This window comes from Mustela lutreola, chromosome 8 (assembly GCF_030435805.1).
Source record: "Mustela lutreola isolate mMusLut2 chromosome 8, mMusLut2.pri, whole genome shotgun sequence".
Taxonomy (NCBI): Eukaryota; Metazoa; Chordata; class Mammalia; order Carnivora; family Mustelidae; genus Mustela; species Mustela lutreola.
Genome location: NC_081297.1, coordinates 20,861,132 through 20,875,195, shown reverse-complemented (window position 1 = coordinate 20,875,195; position 14,064 = coordinate 20,861,132). Strand labels below are relative to the sequence as shown.

At 37.3% G+C, this 14,064-nt stretch overlaps 1 protein-coding gene across 1 annotated transcript in view; it reads left to right on the top strand.

Moving 5' to 3' along the window:
* The window catches only part of PLXDC2 (plexin domain containing 2), a 475,164-nt gene that overhangs the window by 332,217 nt on the left and 128,883 nt on the right, over positions 1 to 14,064 (top strand). Inside the window, exon 7 of the mRNA XM_059183993.1 lies at positions 6,347 to 6,446. Coding sequence (XP_059039976.1) covers positions 6,347 to 6,446 — 100 coding nt within the window. The remainder of the gene's footprint in view (positions 1 to 6,346; positions 6,447 to 14,064) is intronic.

Genomic DNA, 14,064 nt, shown 5'->3' with positions numbered 1-14,064 from the left:
TAAAAAATAAGAATTTATAAATGCTTGTGTAAGCTGAAATGGAAGCATATTTCAGCTGATGTTAATGTTCCTTTGCTATAACTATCCTGTGGAATGAATGTAATTGTAAAAGTTATTATCAGAAATTTATGATTCAATACAAATCATACAGAAGCTGAGAGAAAATTCAGCTTTGCTTCAAACATAAAAAGGCAGCTATTAGAGGCACTTGAAAATAATGAAGGTACATTTCTTTTCTTCTTAAAAAAAAAAAAGAAAGCTTCTATAGTTTAGAGTTGGTACTATTTCAGAATGGCTTCCTGAAAACCCTAGGAAGTAACTTAGGAAATATTTTTTTTTAAGATTTTATTATTTATTTGATAAAGACACAGCGAGAAAGGGAACACAAGCAGAGGGAGTGGGAGAGGGAGAAGCAGGCTTCCCACCAAGCAGGGAGCCCCATGTGGGGCTCCGTCCCAGGACCCTGGGATCATGAGCCAAGCCTAAGGCAGACGCTTAATGACTGAGCCATCCAGGCACCCCATTTAGGAAATATTTTGAGTATGACTGGAAATTTGTAGAAAGGATAAAAAAAAATACTTCTTCCCATAAAGCAAAATTTTTAGAGTGCCTGGACATCATCATTGGCCCTAGTTTCTCTGACTTGAGTACTTCATATCCTTGTACATAGAGAGTCTTCTATAGAATAGGTGACTTTTTTATGCTAATGAAAGACCAGACCCTCTCTTATGCTAATTTGTGCGATACTGACTATAATTCTAGATGGTTTATATACAGATACACACCCCACACACACAATTGCTCTGTTGCTATTAGTTAAAGTAATTCAAGTTCAATGTGACTTTTAACAGTCCTCCTGATTCATCCTAATGGTCCCTAAATTAAATACTCACATGGAATCCTGCAGACTGGTCTGACTTGCTCACAGAGAGCTGACACAGCCCGATTCCTTACCCACAGTAAGTGAGCAGATGAATGATCCTTTTAGAGAACAGCCCCATGCCTTTGATGTCTGGAAATAAAAAGATTACAGTCCAAAAAAGCAAGGTAAAAAGGATATATGACTATCTCAGGTGGAAAGAGACAGACTATTTCTGAAAGAAATCTATGAGAAAACTTGGAATTGTTCATCTTTTCCTCATTAATCTTTTACCATATAAAGCATTTAATTCACTTGTCAAAAATAGTGTTTTCAAAACCTTATGTGCAATTGTTTCATAAATGGCTTGGTGCCTTCTTGGAAAATGTAGGGAACCAAGAGCTTCTTGCACATTTTCTTTTAATATTTAATAAAATATATTTAAAAAGACCCCAGTTTTAGAAAATCTGTATTTGTATTCATGAACTCTGTAAAAGTATAAAGAAAAACATTTGAGGCCAGTGGTATTGCCATAAAATCATCCTTTTCCAAATCTTCTGCTTCTCACCTGTCCATCTCTAGACATCTCAGTACTCTTCTCCAGTGCTGCCCAGGTGGCCTCTTCTCATGGACAGAAAACTCCTTTCTCATGGCCTGCAGTCTGAAAGCACCCCCCAGGTGTACAACACAGTGACCCCAATGAAGACCTCAACACCATTCTTTCTTCTACTCAGACCAAGGCTATGGTGACATCATTGGCTCTCCTCTTTCTCACACCCTCCTCAAATCCGTGACCTGGCTTCATAGCAGTGCTTTCACAATTCATCTGGAATCCATCTTTCCATCACTTCCATCTCCTACATGCATCACTCTAGTGTAGTCCAAGCCACCCATCTCTTTTCCAGAAAACTGTGATACCTTCTTAATGAGCTTCTGCATCTCCCCTTATCCCCTACAGTCATGATCACACAGAAGCCAGGGTGATTGGTCTTTTTCAGATGTAAAAGAACATCCTTCCTCTGTTCAAAATCCTCTAAACCTTCACTCTACAACGTGAAATACACCTCAGTCATTGCCATAGCTTGTGGGAATGCATGCTCCCTATGATCTACCTCTACCACCGCTCATCTCCTTTGACAATCTTAGTAATTCCTCCTTCTCCAGTGATAACCTTTTAATTCTGAAAGACACCAAAAACAATTAAGTCAAAACCTTTGCCTGTACTGATCCTTCTACTCAGAGTTTTCCTCAAATATCCACATGGCAAGCTCATGACTACAGAAAAGTCATCTCATCACAGAAACTTTCTGTGACTCCTTCTTTTAAGGAAGGCCCAATTCCCTTCTCTCTCTTTACCACACTTTAGTTTCCTCCTTAACACTTTCTTAGGATACTCTAGTTTTTTACATTCACTTGTTTTTATGTCAATCTCTGCCCTATAGAATATACACTCAGGGATAGCAGGGTGTTTGTTCTAGTCTCTTCTATAATCCCTACAGTAATACATAAAATATTTAGCTAATATCTAATAAATGAGTGAATGAATTCTGGCTTATCAAAGAGCATCTAGAGTGTATATGCCTTTTAGGAAAAATAATTTTTTTAAAGATTTTATTCATTTATTTGAGAGAGAATGAGTGAGAGAGAGCATGAGAGAGGAGAAGGTCAGAGGTAGAAGCAGACTCCTCAAGGAGCTTGGAGCCCGATGCAGGACTCGATCCTGGAAGTCCGGGATCACGACCTGAGCTGAAAGCAGTCACTCAACCAACTGAGCCACCCAGGCACCAGGGAAAATTATTTTTGTATAGTAAATAATATTCTCAGAAATCGACTTCTACTTTATATTTCCACATTCTATTAAGATGCGTAATAGAAATGTTTATGGTAGTAGTGGTTTGTCAGACACAGCACTCAGAAGTTACTGCCCTATGAATAGGTATAACTAGAAAACTGGCAGTGAGTTAAAATGTTTCTCTTAGGAGCAGAGGATGATTTCTACCTACCTCAGTTGTCTTTACAGGTAGAGTATTTCACCCTACTTAACAATTTACTTGTTGAAGCTTGGAAAAGTCAAAATCATTCTATAGAGTGAAGCCATCGAACTGAGGCTTGAAAGCATCTTTCCAGGTCATCTACAACTATCTTCCTGAAGGGCTGGCCAATTTAGGTTGTTTTCAATGACAGAAAACTACCTACCTTGTTATGCTACCCATTTCGATAAGGATGGATTTTCCTTAGGTTAATGAGTCTAAATCTAGGTAACTTAGACACATTGGTCTTGAATTTTTGGAATCCAAAAGAAAAAGCATAAACTAGGAAATAAAGAGATATAGAAGAGTGAAAATAAAATGCAGAAAATGAAACTTTTCCACTGGAACATTCTCATCTTTCAAGTTTAATTGTACCTAGAAGTAAAGAAGGTATTTATCTGATTCCCTGAACCTAAGGAGGAAGAATCTTTTTCATTTTATGTAGAAATACCCAGAGCTATTTGCTATTGGATCTTGAATAGAAAATGTATTGCTTAGTATTACTGTGTAACAAATGACCCCAAAATGTAGTTTCTTAAAACAACTCCATTTCTTATTTCTCACAAGATACCTATGGATCACCTTGGCAGTTTTACTGATCTGGTTTGGACTTTGCTCATCTCAACAGTCTCATTCATGTGCCAGCTGTTAGCTGGTGGATTGGTTAGAGGCTACCTGGTCAAAGATGACCTCTGCTCAAAGGAAACATTCCTCCATGTGCCTCTCTCATATTTACAGCAGACCAACAGCATATATCATCATAGAACTGGCCAGGGTCCCAGAAAAGAGGTGGAAGTGTGCAAGTACATTTTCAATCTTCTCTTTTGCTTCACGTTTGCTGTCATCATCTTTTGCCATGTTACTGAGCCAGAGTCCAAGTGAGAAGGGACCAAAAGTGACAAGGCAAAGGGTATAGATACAAGGAGGCCATTGATGGAGGCCATTAGTACAATCAGTTCACCACAGATAAAAAGCACAAGAGGAGAGGGTTTGACTCACAGACAAAATATGAAGGAAGGGAGTGAAAGGATAGAAAGAGACCGAGCAAAGGAAATCGAAGTGGAACATAGCTAGGTGAGGAAAGAGATAAGGAAGAAAGACTAAAATGGTAGAATAGAAAATGTGTAAAGAAGGGAAAGCATAAGATACTAGGAGATCTGCGGGAACCCAAACATGTGACCCGAGAAACAAGCCCTTGTATAAAAATATAATATTTGTGGTAGTAGAATAGTATTTTCCAACTGATAGCAATACAAACTCAAGTTCCGCTTTGAGTATGGGAAAAGAAGAAATACAATCACTTACCACAGAATTATCTGTATAAAATATATCTCATCTTGCAGAGGGAAATTGCAGTCACAGATGTTGGAGAATGAAAGCAAGTGACGGATACAAGCTAGCAAAGATTTCATACTTAATCCTGATCAGGCATGTCTACATAATGCTACTTAGCAATTGTGACTTAGTGGTTATTAGGATATACAAAATATAACTGGAACTGGAAATATCGTCTATGTTTTTTTCTAATTTTTATCTTTTCTTCTTTAATTATATGTTTGTCTTTTTAAAAAGATTTTTATTTGAGAGAGAGAGAACAAAAAGCACCAGTAGGTGGGGAGAGGCAGAAGGAGGAGGGAAGCAATGGCCCCACTGAGCAGGGAGCCTGCTGGGGGGCTGGATCCCAGGACCCTGAGATCATGACCCCAGCCAGAGGCAGTCACTTAACCAATTAAGCCACCCAGGCAGCCCTATAAGTCTGTCTTAAATATAAATTACACTTATATTAGCACTTTTTCCTCAACATTGTGTATAAAACTGGGTAATATATAATGTCCACTAAGAAAAGGAGTTACGTATATTACTGAGTATGGCTTAGTAATCACTAAATAAAGTATGTCAGAGTTTCATTTAGCAAATGAACCTTTAGGGACAGAAATGTTGGTTTTGTTTGGTTTCTTCTGTCCAAATACCAGATTACTTCTTTAAAAAAGTGTATTTATTTTTATTTATTTATTTTAGAGAGAGAAAGAGAGCGAGAGAAGAGGGGAAGGAGGGAGAGGTACAAGCAGACTTCACACTGAGTGTGAGCCAGTTTCAGGGCTCAGTTTCACAACCCTGAGATCATGACCCAAGCCAAATCAAGAGTTGAACACTTAACTGTCTGACCCATCCAGGTACCCCATCAGAATATTCTTAATGCTGGTTAAGAACTGGACATACTGACATAAAATTGGCAATACTGTAACATTGTTTAAGAACAGACTAATTTAGTACATAAAGAGAAAATTTTGTCTTACATTTACTTGTTTGGAGATAATTCCATAAATTTCAGATACATTAAAATTTCCTCTTAATTGGTTAATATCAACAAAATAGCCCTTTTACAATTTCATCATGTCATGGACAAAAATGAGTAGTACAGCCCTTATTATAATTTCTGCCCAAGTTATTCTCCTGGCTTCTCATTTCTGTGCTGTTTATTATGTTTTGTACAAGGTCTGATCAAATATGGTCTTAAATGAATTATCCACAGATGCCCATGGTCTGCTTATTCCACCTTAAGATTTTTGGTACATTTATCCTTCCCTTGTTGTTTCTTGGCCCATTATTTATTACAGATGGTTTCATGCCCATTTTTATGTCTATAAAACTGGTAATGAAGATAGTAATCATATCTCCATTGATTCTTTTCTAAATCTAGAAAAATTGGCTTTAAGACTTTGTCTCTTTTGTTACTATTTCATATATTCTGAATGTTTTAATTTTTTTAAAACTGTAAATGTTAAAAATGTCTGTCATATTCAGATTTGGGTTCCACTGAGGTTTAAATTAGGAAATGTGACCTTGAGATGACCCATAATAATTCATAAGTTTTCCATATAGGTTTGAATCAGAATAGTGAAGTTCAGCATCCATCAACGCTTGCCAAGTTTCACTATGTATCAATCAACAGTGGTTTGTTAAATATATATTTAGCTGTGTACCTATTTGTCTTTCTCTAGGCATTGGATGTATAAGGCCCCTTGTAAACAAGGATTTTTTTAAAAAGCCATGAAAAGTAATATAAAGTATTTCAGGAAAGCAAATGATACAAGAAGAGTCTCAATTCCTGAAATGACAGCCAGCACTGAATGTATTCGTGGTGCGCCTATATGTGCGATGAGATTTGGCATTCGGCATCAGTTACTTTCCCTGAGAATCTACTTACTTTCATCCTCAAGCAGCTGTCTATAAGACCAGGAACTCTCTTGTCACTTTAGCTCATCTAAAGCACTAAACAGATGTTATGTTTTGCTATTGTCTGCCTTTCTTCTCTGATATTTCCCGCTCACTCTCTACCCGGTCCTTCATCTCCATCACCTACTTTTATCCAGTAAATAGGATGATCACACTCCCCGCCCCCACCCCTAAATGAAATTCAAATCTAACACATAGAAATCTGCTTTTTCTTTTCCAGATTCCTGTCTTGGTCACACAGATAAGTTCGACCAATCACCCAGTGAAGGTGGGGCTGTCTGATGCCTTTGTCGTTGTCCACAGGATCCAGCAAATTCCCAGTATGTAGAAGGGTAATTGCAAAATCTGAGCCTACTGTGGGGTAAATTTAAAGGAGACTGACTTCAGGCAGTTTTGATAGATTGAGTAACAGAATCACTTAACCAATTGCTGCTTGAAAATTATACTGTTTGGTTTATAACTCTTCTTTGGAGTTTGCTATCTCTTTGGTACTCTTCAACTAATAATATAGGTAAAGCAAAATTAAACAGCCAGGCCAACAGTGTGTAATTTTTTTTTTCTTTGGGATTATTAGCTTGGTGACATAGGTATATTTCTGTCATTAATAAGAAGAGCATAAAGGAATGACATTATTTGACTGATGGGCATATGAGTTTTATTGGGGGGGGGTTGGCTTTGTTTTTTTTGTTTTATCAGCAAAAGTGTAGCTTTATGCCATTTTTATGTCTCTCATGTTTGTATAGCCGTCTAAAGAAAGATAAAAGTATAAATTCAAGTAAGTAAAAGCTTTGGTTGAGCTATACCTACCAAAGAAGATAAGCATTTTGGTTGTTTAAGTCATTTTCACTTATCTAGTCTAGTTTCCATTTGTAGAAAAAAAGCATATGTGTTACTTGGGCAGCTGTTCATCATATTAGAAATTCAGATTATTAGAAATACAGAAAACCATTATTGGTAGTAGTTCTGATCATGTATTTAGCCATCTTTTGAAAATTTCTATTTTTTTAATTAACATATAATGTATTCTTTGCCCCAGGTGTCCAGGTCTGTGAATTGCCAGGTGTATATACTTCACAGCACTCACCATAGCACATACCTTCCCCAATTCCCATAACCCAACCACCCACTCCATACCCCCTCCCCACAGCAACCCTCAGTTTATTTTGTGAGATTAAGAGTCTCTTATGGTTTATCTCCCTCCTGATCCCATCTTGTTTCATTTTTTCCTTCCCTACCCCCCCAAAACCCCCACTCTATCTTTCAAATTCCTCATATCAGGGAGATCATATGATAATTGTCTTTCTCTGATTGACCTATTCTGCTCAGCATAATGCCCTCTAGTTCCATCCAAGTCATTGCAAATGGCAAGATTTCATTTCTTTTGATGGCTGCATAGTATTCCATTGTGTATATATATATATATACCACACCTTCTTTATCCATTCATCTGTTGATGGACATCTAGGTTCTTTCCATAGTTTGGCTATTGTGGATGTTGCTGCTATAAACATTCGGGTGCATGTGCCCCTTCGAATGACTACATTTGTATCTTTAGGGTAAATACCCCATAGTGCAATTGGTGGGTCGTACTGGTTATGGGTCTTTTCAGGCTTTCTATTTCTTCCTGGATCAGTTTTGGTAGTTTTTATGTCTCTAGGAATGCATCCATTTCTTCCAGATTCTCAAATTTGCTGACGTATAGTTGCTCATAATATGTTCTTAAAATTGTATTTCTTTGGTGTTGATTGTGATCTCTCCTATTTCATTCTTGATTTTATTTATTTGGGTCCTTTCTCTCTCTTTTTGATAAATCTGGCCAGGGGTTTATCAATCTTATCAATTCTTTCAAAGAACAAGCTCCTAGTTTTGTTGATATGTTCTACTGTTTTTTTGGTTTCAATTTTCATTGATTTCTGCTCTGATCTTTCTTTTTTCTCTTCTCCTGCTGGGGTTAGGCTTTCTTTGCTGTTCTTTCTCCAGCTCCTTTAAGTGTAGGGTTAGGTTGTGTATTTGAGACCTTTCTTGTTTCTTGAGAAAGGCTTGTTTGTATTGCTGTATACTTTCCTTTCTGGACTGCCTTTGCTGTGTCCCAAAGATTTTGAATGGTTGTATTTTCATTATCATTTGTTTCCATGAATTTTTTCAATTCATCTTTAATTTCCTGGTTGAGCATTTACTCTTTAGTAGAGTGCTCTTTAGCCTCCGTGTATTTAGGTCCTTTCCAAGTTTCCTCTTGTGATTGAGTTCTAGCTTCAGATCATTGTGGTCTGAAAATATGCAGGGAATGATCCCAATCATTTGGTACCAGTTAAAGACATGATTTGTGACCCAGGATGTGATCTATTGTGGAGAATGTTCCATGTGCACTAAAGAAGAATGTGCATTCTGTTGCTTTGGGATGGAATGTTCGGAATGTATCTGTGTTATCCATCTGGTCCAGTGTATCATTTAAGGCCTTTATTTCCTTGTTGATCTTTTGCTTGGATGATCTGTCCATTTCAGTGAGGGGAGGTGTTAAAGTCCCCTACTATTATTGTATTACTGTCGATGTGTTTCTTTGATTTTGTTATTAATTGGTTTATATAGTTGGCTGCTCCCACATTAGGGAAATAGATATTTAAATTTTTTAGATCTTCTTGCTTAAGAGACCCTTTGAGTATGGTTTAGTGCCCTTCCTCATCTCTTATAGTCTTTGGCTTAAAATCTAACTTATCTGATATAAGGATTGCCACCCCAGCTTTCTTTTCATACCCATTAGCATGGTAAATTGTTTTCCCACCTTCTCATTCTAAATCTGGAGGTGTCTTTATGTCTAAAATGATTTTCTTGTAGACAGCATATGAATGGGTTTTGTTTTTTTATACATTCTGATACCCTGTGTCTTTTGATTGGGGCATTTAGTCCATTTACATTCAGGGTAACTCTTGAGAGATATGAATTTAGTGCCATTGTATCGCCTGTAAGGTGACTGTTAACTGTATATTGTCTCTGTTCCATTCTGATCTACTACTTTTAGGCTCTCTCTTTGCTTAGAGGACCCCTTTCAATATTTCCTGTAGGGCTGGTTTGACGTTTATAAATTCTTTTAGTTTTTGTTTGTCCTGGAAGCTTTTTATCTCTCCTTCTATTTTAAATGATACCCTAGCTGGATATAGTATTCTTGGCTGCATGTTTTTCTCATTTAGTGCTCTGAATATATTATGCCAGTTCTTTCTGGCCTGCCTGGTCTCTGGATAAGTCTGCTGCCAATCTAATATTTTTACCATTTTATGTTACAGACTTCTTGTCCCAAGCTGCTTTCAGGATTTTCTCTCTGTCATTAAGACTTCTAAGTTTTACCATTAGATGATGGGGTTTGGACCTATTTTCATTGATTTTGAGGGGGGGGGCTCCCTGTGTCTCCCGAATTTGCATGCTTGTTCCTTTGCCATATTAAGAAATTTTCTACAGTAATTTGCTCCAATATACCTTCTGCACCTCTCTCTCTTTCTTCTTCTTATGGAATCCCATCTTATGGTATCACTTATCTCTTGAATTCTCCTCTCATGGTCCAGTAGTTGTTTGTCTCTGTTTTGCTCAGCTTCTTATTCTCCATTATTTGGTCTTTTATATCACTAACTCTCTCTTCTCCCTCATTTATCCTAGCAGTAAGAGCCTCCTTTTTTTTTTTTTTTTTATTGCACCTCATTAATAGCTTTTTAAATTTCAGCTTGGTTAGATTTTAGTTCTTTTATTTCTCCAGAAAGGGCTTTTATTTCCTCCAGACAGGGTTTCTCTAATATCTTCCATGCCTTTTTTGAGCCCTGCTAGCACCTTGATAAGCAATGGTTTTGAACTCTAGATCTGACATATTACCAATGTCTATATTGATTGGGTGCCTAGCCATCAGTATTATCTCTTGTTCTTTTTTTTGTGTTGAGTTTTTTGGCCTTGTCATTTTATCCAGATAAGAATATATGAATGAGAGTATAAAATACTAAAAGGATGGCAAAGACCCCAGAAAAATGTACTGTAACCAAATCAGAAGAGACCCCAAATCAGGGGGAGAAGAAAGGGGGTAAAAGGAAATTTTTAAAAAATTAAATATATATATATACACATACACACACACACACACACGACTGGTGAATAGAACAGAGCCACCCACTTGATTTTGGGTATATTTTGGTCTCTTAGAAGAAACTGCCTCCCAAAATTTTAAAGAAAGAAATACTTATATATATACGAAAGTAAGGGTAAACATGATGAAGGGATGGAATATGACTCTAAAGATGAAAATTTTTTTTAAAAATTCTAAAAAAGGAATTGGTAAGATATATTGGTTGGAAAAAGAAAGAAATCTAAAGTGAAGAGAATTTGCTCAGGCCAGAGACTAGATCAAAGCCCTGTGCTAGATTTAGGTTTCATTTTGATGTACTAGAAGAAATTGTATCCCAAACTTTTTTAGAAGGAAAAAACCCTATATGTGTACAAAAAATAAAAGTTAGATACAATGAGGGATAAAATATGAATATAATAATGGAGGTCTAAAACAAATTTTTTAGAAAGTTATAATGAAGGTTTAAAAATATTTTTTTAGAAAGGTATTGTTAAGATAAACTAGTTAAAAATATTAAAAGAGGAAAAGTTAAAAAAATTAGAATAAGAAAAAAATAAAGTTAAAAATTTTAATTAACTTTACAAGACTAAAGAATCATGGGGAGAAAGCCATGAATTGCATGCTTTGCTTTCCCCTCTTCTGGAATTCAGTTGTTCTCCTTGATCAATGAGCTTGATCTTGGCTGGATGTTCTTGCTGATCTTCTGGGGGAGGGGCCTGTTGTAATGATTCTCAAATGTCTTTGGCTAAGGCAGAATTGCATCACCCTTGCCAGGAGCTAGGCCAGGTAATCTGCTCGGAGATTTGTTGCCTGAACGCTTTCTGTAGAGCTCTGGAGGACGGGAATGAGAATGGTGGCCTCCCAATCTCTGGCCCAGAAGAGCCAAGAGCTGGGGGCCCCACTCCTCTGTGCACCCTTGGAGAAAAGCAGTCAATCACTCCCACGTCCCTGGTCTCCAGCCGAACTCCGTACTCACCCGGCCTGTGACCGAGCATTTCTATCTCTAGCACACATCCCCATCTGGAGTCTCCAAACCCAGCAGATTCCTGCCACTCTGCTCTTCTGGCAGATGAATCTGGGTGTACCTGGATCTGCCACTTGTGGGGTCCCTGCTCAAAGAGCAGTGGTCCATCTGTGCCACAGCTCACAGTTTAAAATAACCCCGAGATGAGAGCTCACTCCTTAGCTCTGTGTCTGTAGTTGGCTTCCCTTTTCTAATACCTGCAAGCTCTGCTACACTCAGACACCCCCACACCCCCCATCCTTCTGTGTACCCCGTGGAACTTGAGACCATACTGTCCCCACATGGGCTCCATCCCTGCTTAGCCTCTGGAGTAATGTCCCTCAGTGGAGCAGACTTCTAAAAGTTATAATTTTGTGCTCTGTTGTCCCGCTGCTTGCTGGGAGTCAGCCCCTCCCCACTCGGCCTATGTTCCTGTTGGTTCGGATTCACTTCTCCGCATGCCCTACCTTTCAGAAAGTGGTCAATTCTGTTTCTAGAATTGCTGCTCTTCTTTGCTTTGATCTCCTGTTGGGTTTGTAGGTGTTCAGAATGGTTTGATAACTATCTAGCTGAACTCCTGGGACCTGATGTCATCTCAGTCTGCTACTCCTCTGCCATCTTGACTCCTCAGTGTGAAAATTTCTATTTTTTTAAGCCTCTGTTTCAAGCAGACTCCTGAGGGATGCTTTAGTGTGTTAGTACTGAAGATGTTTGTGTCCTAGACATGCTTATTTAAAGCAAGAGATGATAATAAAATACATCTCATGCTTAGATCATTTCTTTTGGTTTTTTGTTCAGAGACCTTATATTTCACTGTAGGGATAGACCTAATTTATCACATGCCTATGCTATTCGGTCTTCCTTTGAACTAATTCTGTTTAAGTATGCCATCTCTCAAATACAGAAGGTAAATGGAATGGAAATTATTTAGACTTCAAATTCTAAGACTTTTTTGGATTGGCTGGAAATGTAGTAAGTATCTTACAAGTACGATTTAGAATGATGTTCATCTGTGGGAATAATGCTTCGTGAAGAATGTGAGTCTTCCATGGTAGTTTCTCCTTATTAGCTGAGAATTACTGGGAAGTAACATTCGAGGGAACTGTTAAATCAAGGCAGATTTTCTCAAAAAGGAATTATACTGTGAACAAAGCAAGGATATATTAGCATGTGGAGGCACATAAAGACATCCTCTTAAATAAGAGGCCATGTCCTGGGAGAGCCAGCTGATTCCCTTTTGAGGACAAGTGTTTTTCACATTCCTACTTTCAGAGATGTTAAATCAAGCATGACTTGAGTCAATTATTACACAAGTAAAACACTAGTTTTAGTTTGTGAGTGCTTTTCTTCTGAGAAAGTATGTTATTTTCAGCTTCTTCAAAAGACATCTTGGTCTACATTGATGTTCTGGTATACTATTGTTTAGGCCAGAAGACCCACACAAGTACAAAAGAAAAAAAAAATTTTACCAGTGTATTTTAACATGCAAATATTCTCTCAGAACTGAAGCATGGTAGACTTGTGCTTACACCGTAGAACCCAAATTGAAAATTTTCATCCCTTGTTATAATGTAATAAGATAACTGTTACATTTTGAGGAAAAATATCTTTCCCAAATATAAATTTTTTTGAATAAATTGGCAAAATGATGTCTGAAGTTGAGACTCCGCATTCATCTAAAAAAATTGCACAAGTTTAGGGAAAGGCTTCCCTCAGGCAAGCCGCCTGCTGAAATGCCATTTGCATTTCCTGTTGCCCTCACTGTTCCCCATCCTGAAGCAAGTAGCCAAGAAAGAATGGAAATTCTGAGTTTCAGGTCCACTCATCCCTGCTTTTAGAAGGGACCCTATTTCAGCCAGAAAACTAGAATTGATGTGTTCTATTTAAAAATCTTTTGGGGAACAGAAAAATTCAAATCTCCTTCAAAGTCTGTTCCCACATTTATAAGGTGTAACAGTGTCTGTTACATTAGCTTCTCTATAGAAGGAGAGATATGGTTGCATTGTATTCTCAGCCTTAAAAAAAAAAAAAAAAAAAAAAAAAGCATACTTATTTATGCCAGAGATTAGGTTAACCCAAAATGAGCATAATATGTTATACTTTTTCCTGAGGCTGTAAGATGATTCCTGGAGATTTGTGTGTTACCTATTTGTGCAGTCGGAATTTAGATAAATATTTAAATCCTTTTCAACATTCTGCTCTCTTATTTAAAAACCCTGATTTTAAGGAGTCATCCTCACAGGGAATTTAAATAGTTCATCTCTGTTCCCCCATTTTCTTCTCCTGAGTGAATTTAGGGAAAAACTGATCATTATCCTAAATAATGAGCGGTTTCGTTTCTTCTTTATTGCAAGGTGCATTACATAGGACCCTGTTCTCATAAGATCAATTTTCTGTTCTTTTCATCATTTCGGTTACACGGGTTATAGAGCCTAGATCCTCAGCTTAATTTACCCATGGCAACATGGGAATGTAAGCTATAACCTTGAGAATAAGTTTTCCCAGTGGGACCACATTTGCTATACCATTCTTATCAGTTGGTGAAAGTTTGATAAAGCATTTGAATAGCTGGTAGGTAGGTTTTACTTATTTATTATGAAGTTTTCTCCAACCATTCCATAATAATGTCAACAACAAAAAACTCTTTTTTCAGTTTTTTAAAAACTTCTAAATAGTAAATGCTTTCAGTGCAACTTTCAAGCATAGTTTATTACTCTAGTCTTTACCTTTCAAAAAAAAATCAGGTGATCTCATAGTTTAAAATATCAAAGGGAATTCAGGCATTGTTAGTAAATTTGTAAACACTTCTGAGGTTACAAAGGAAATTCCTTTGCTC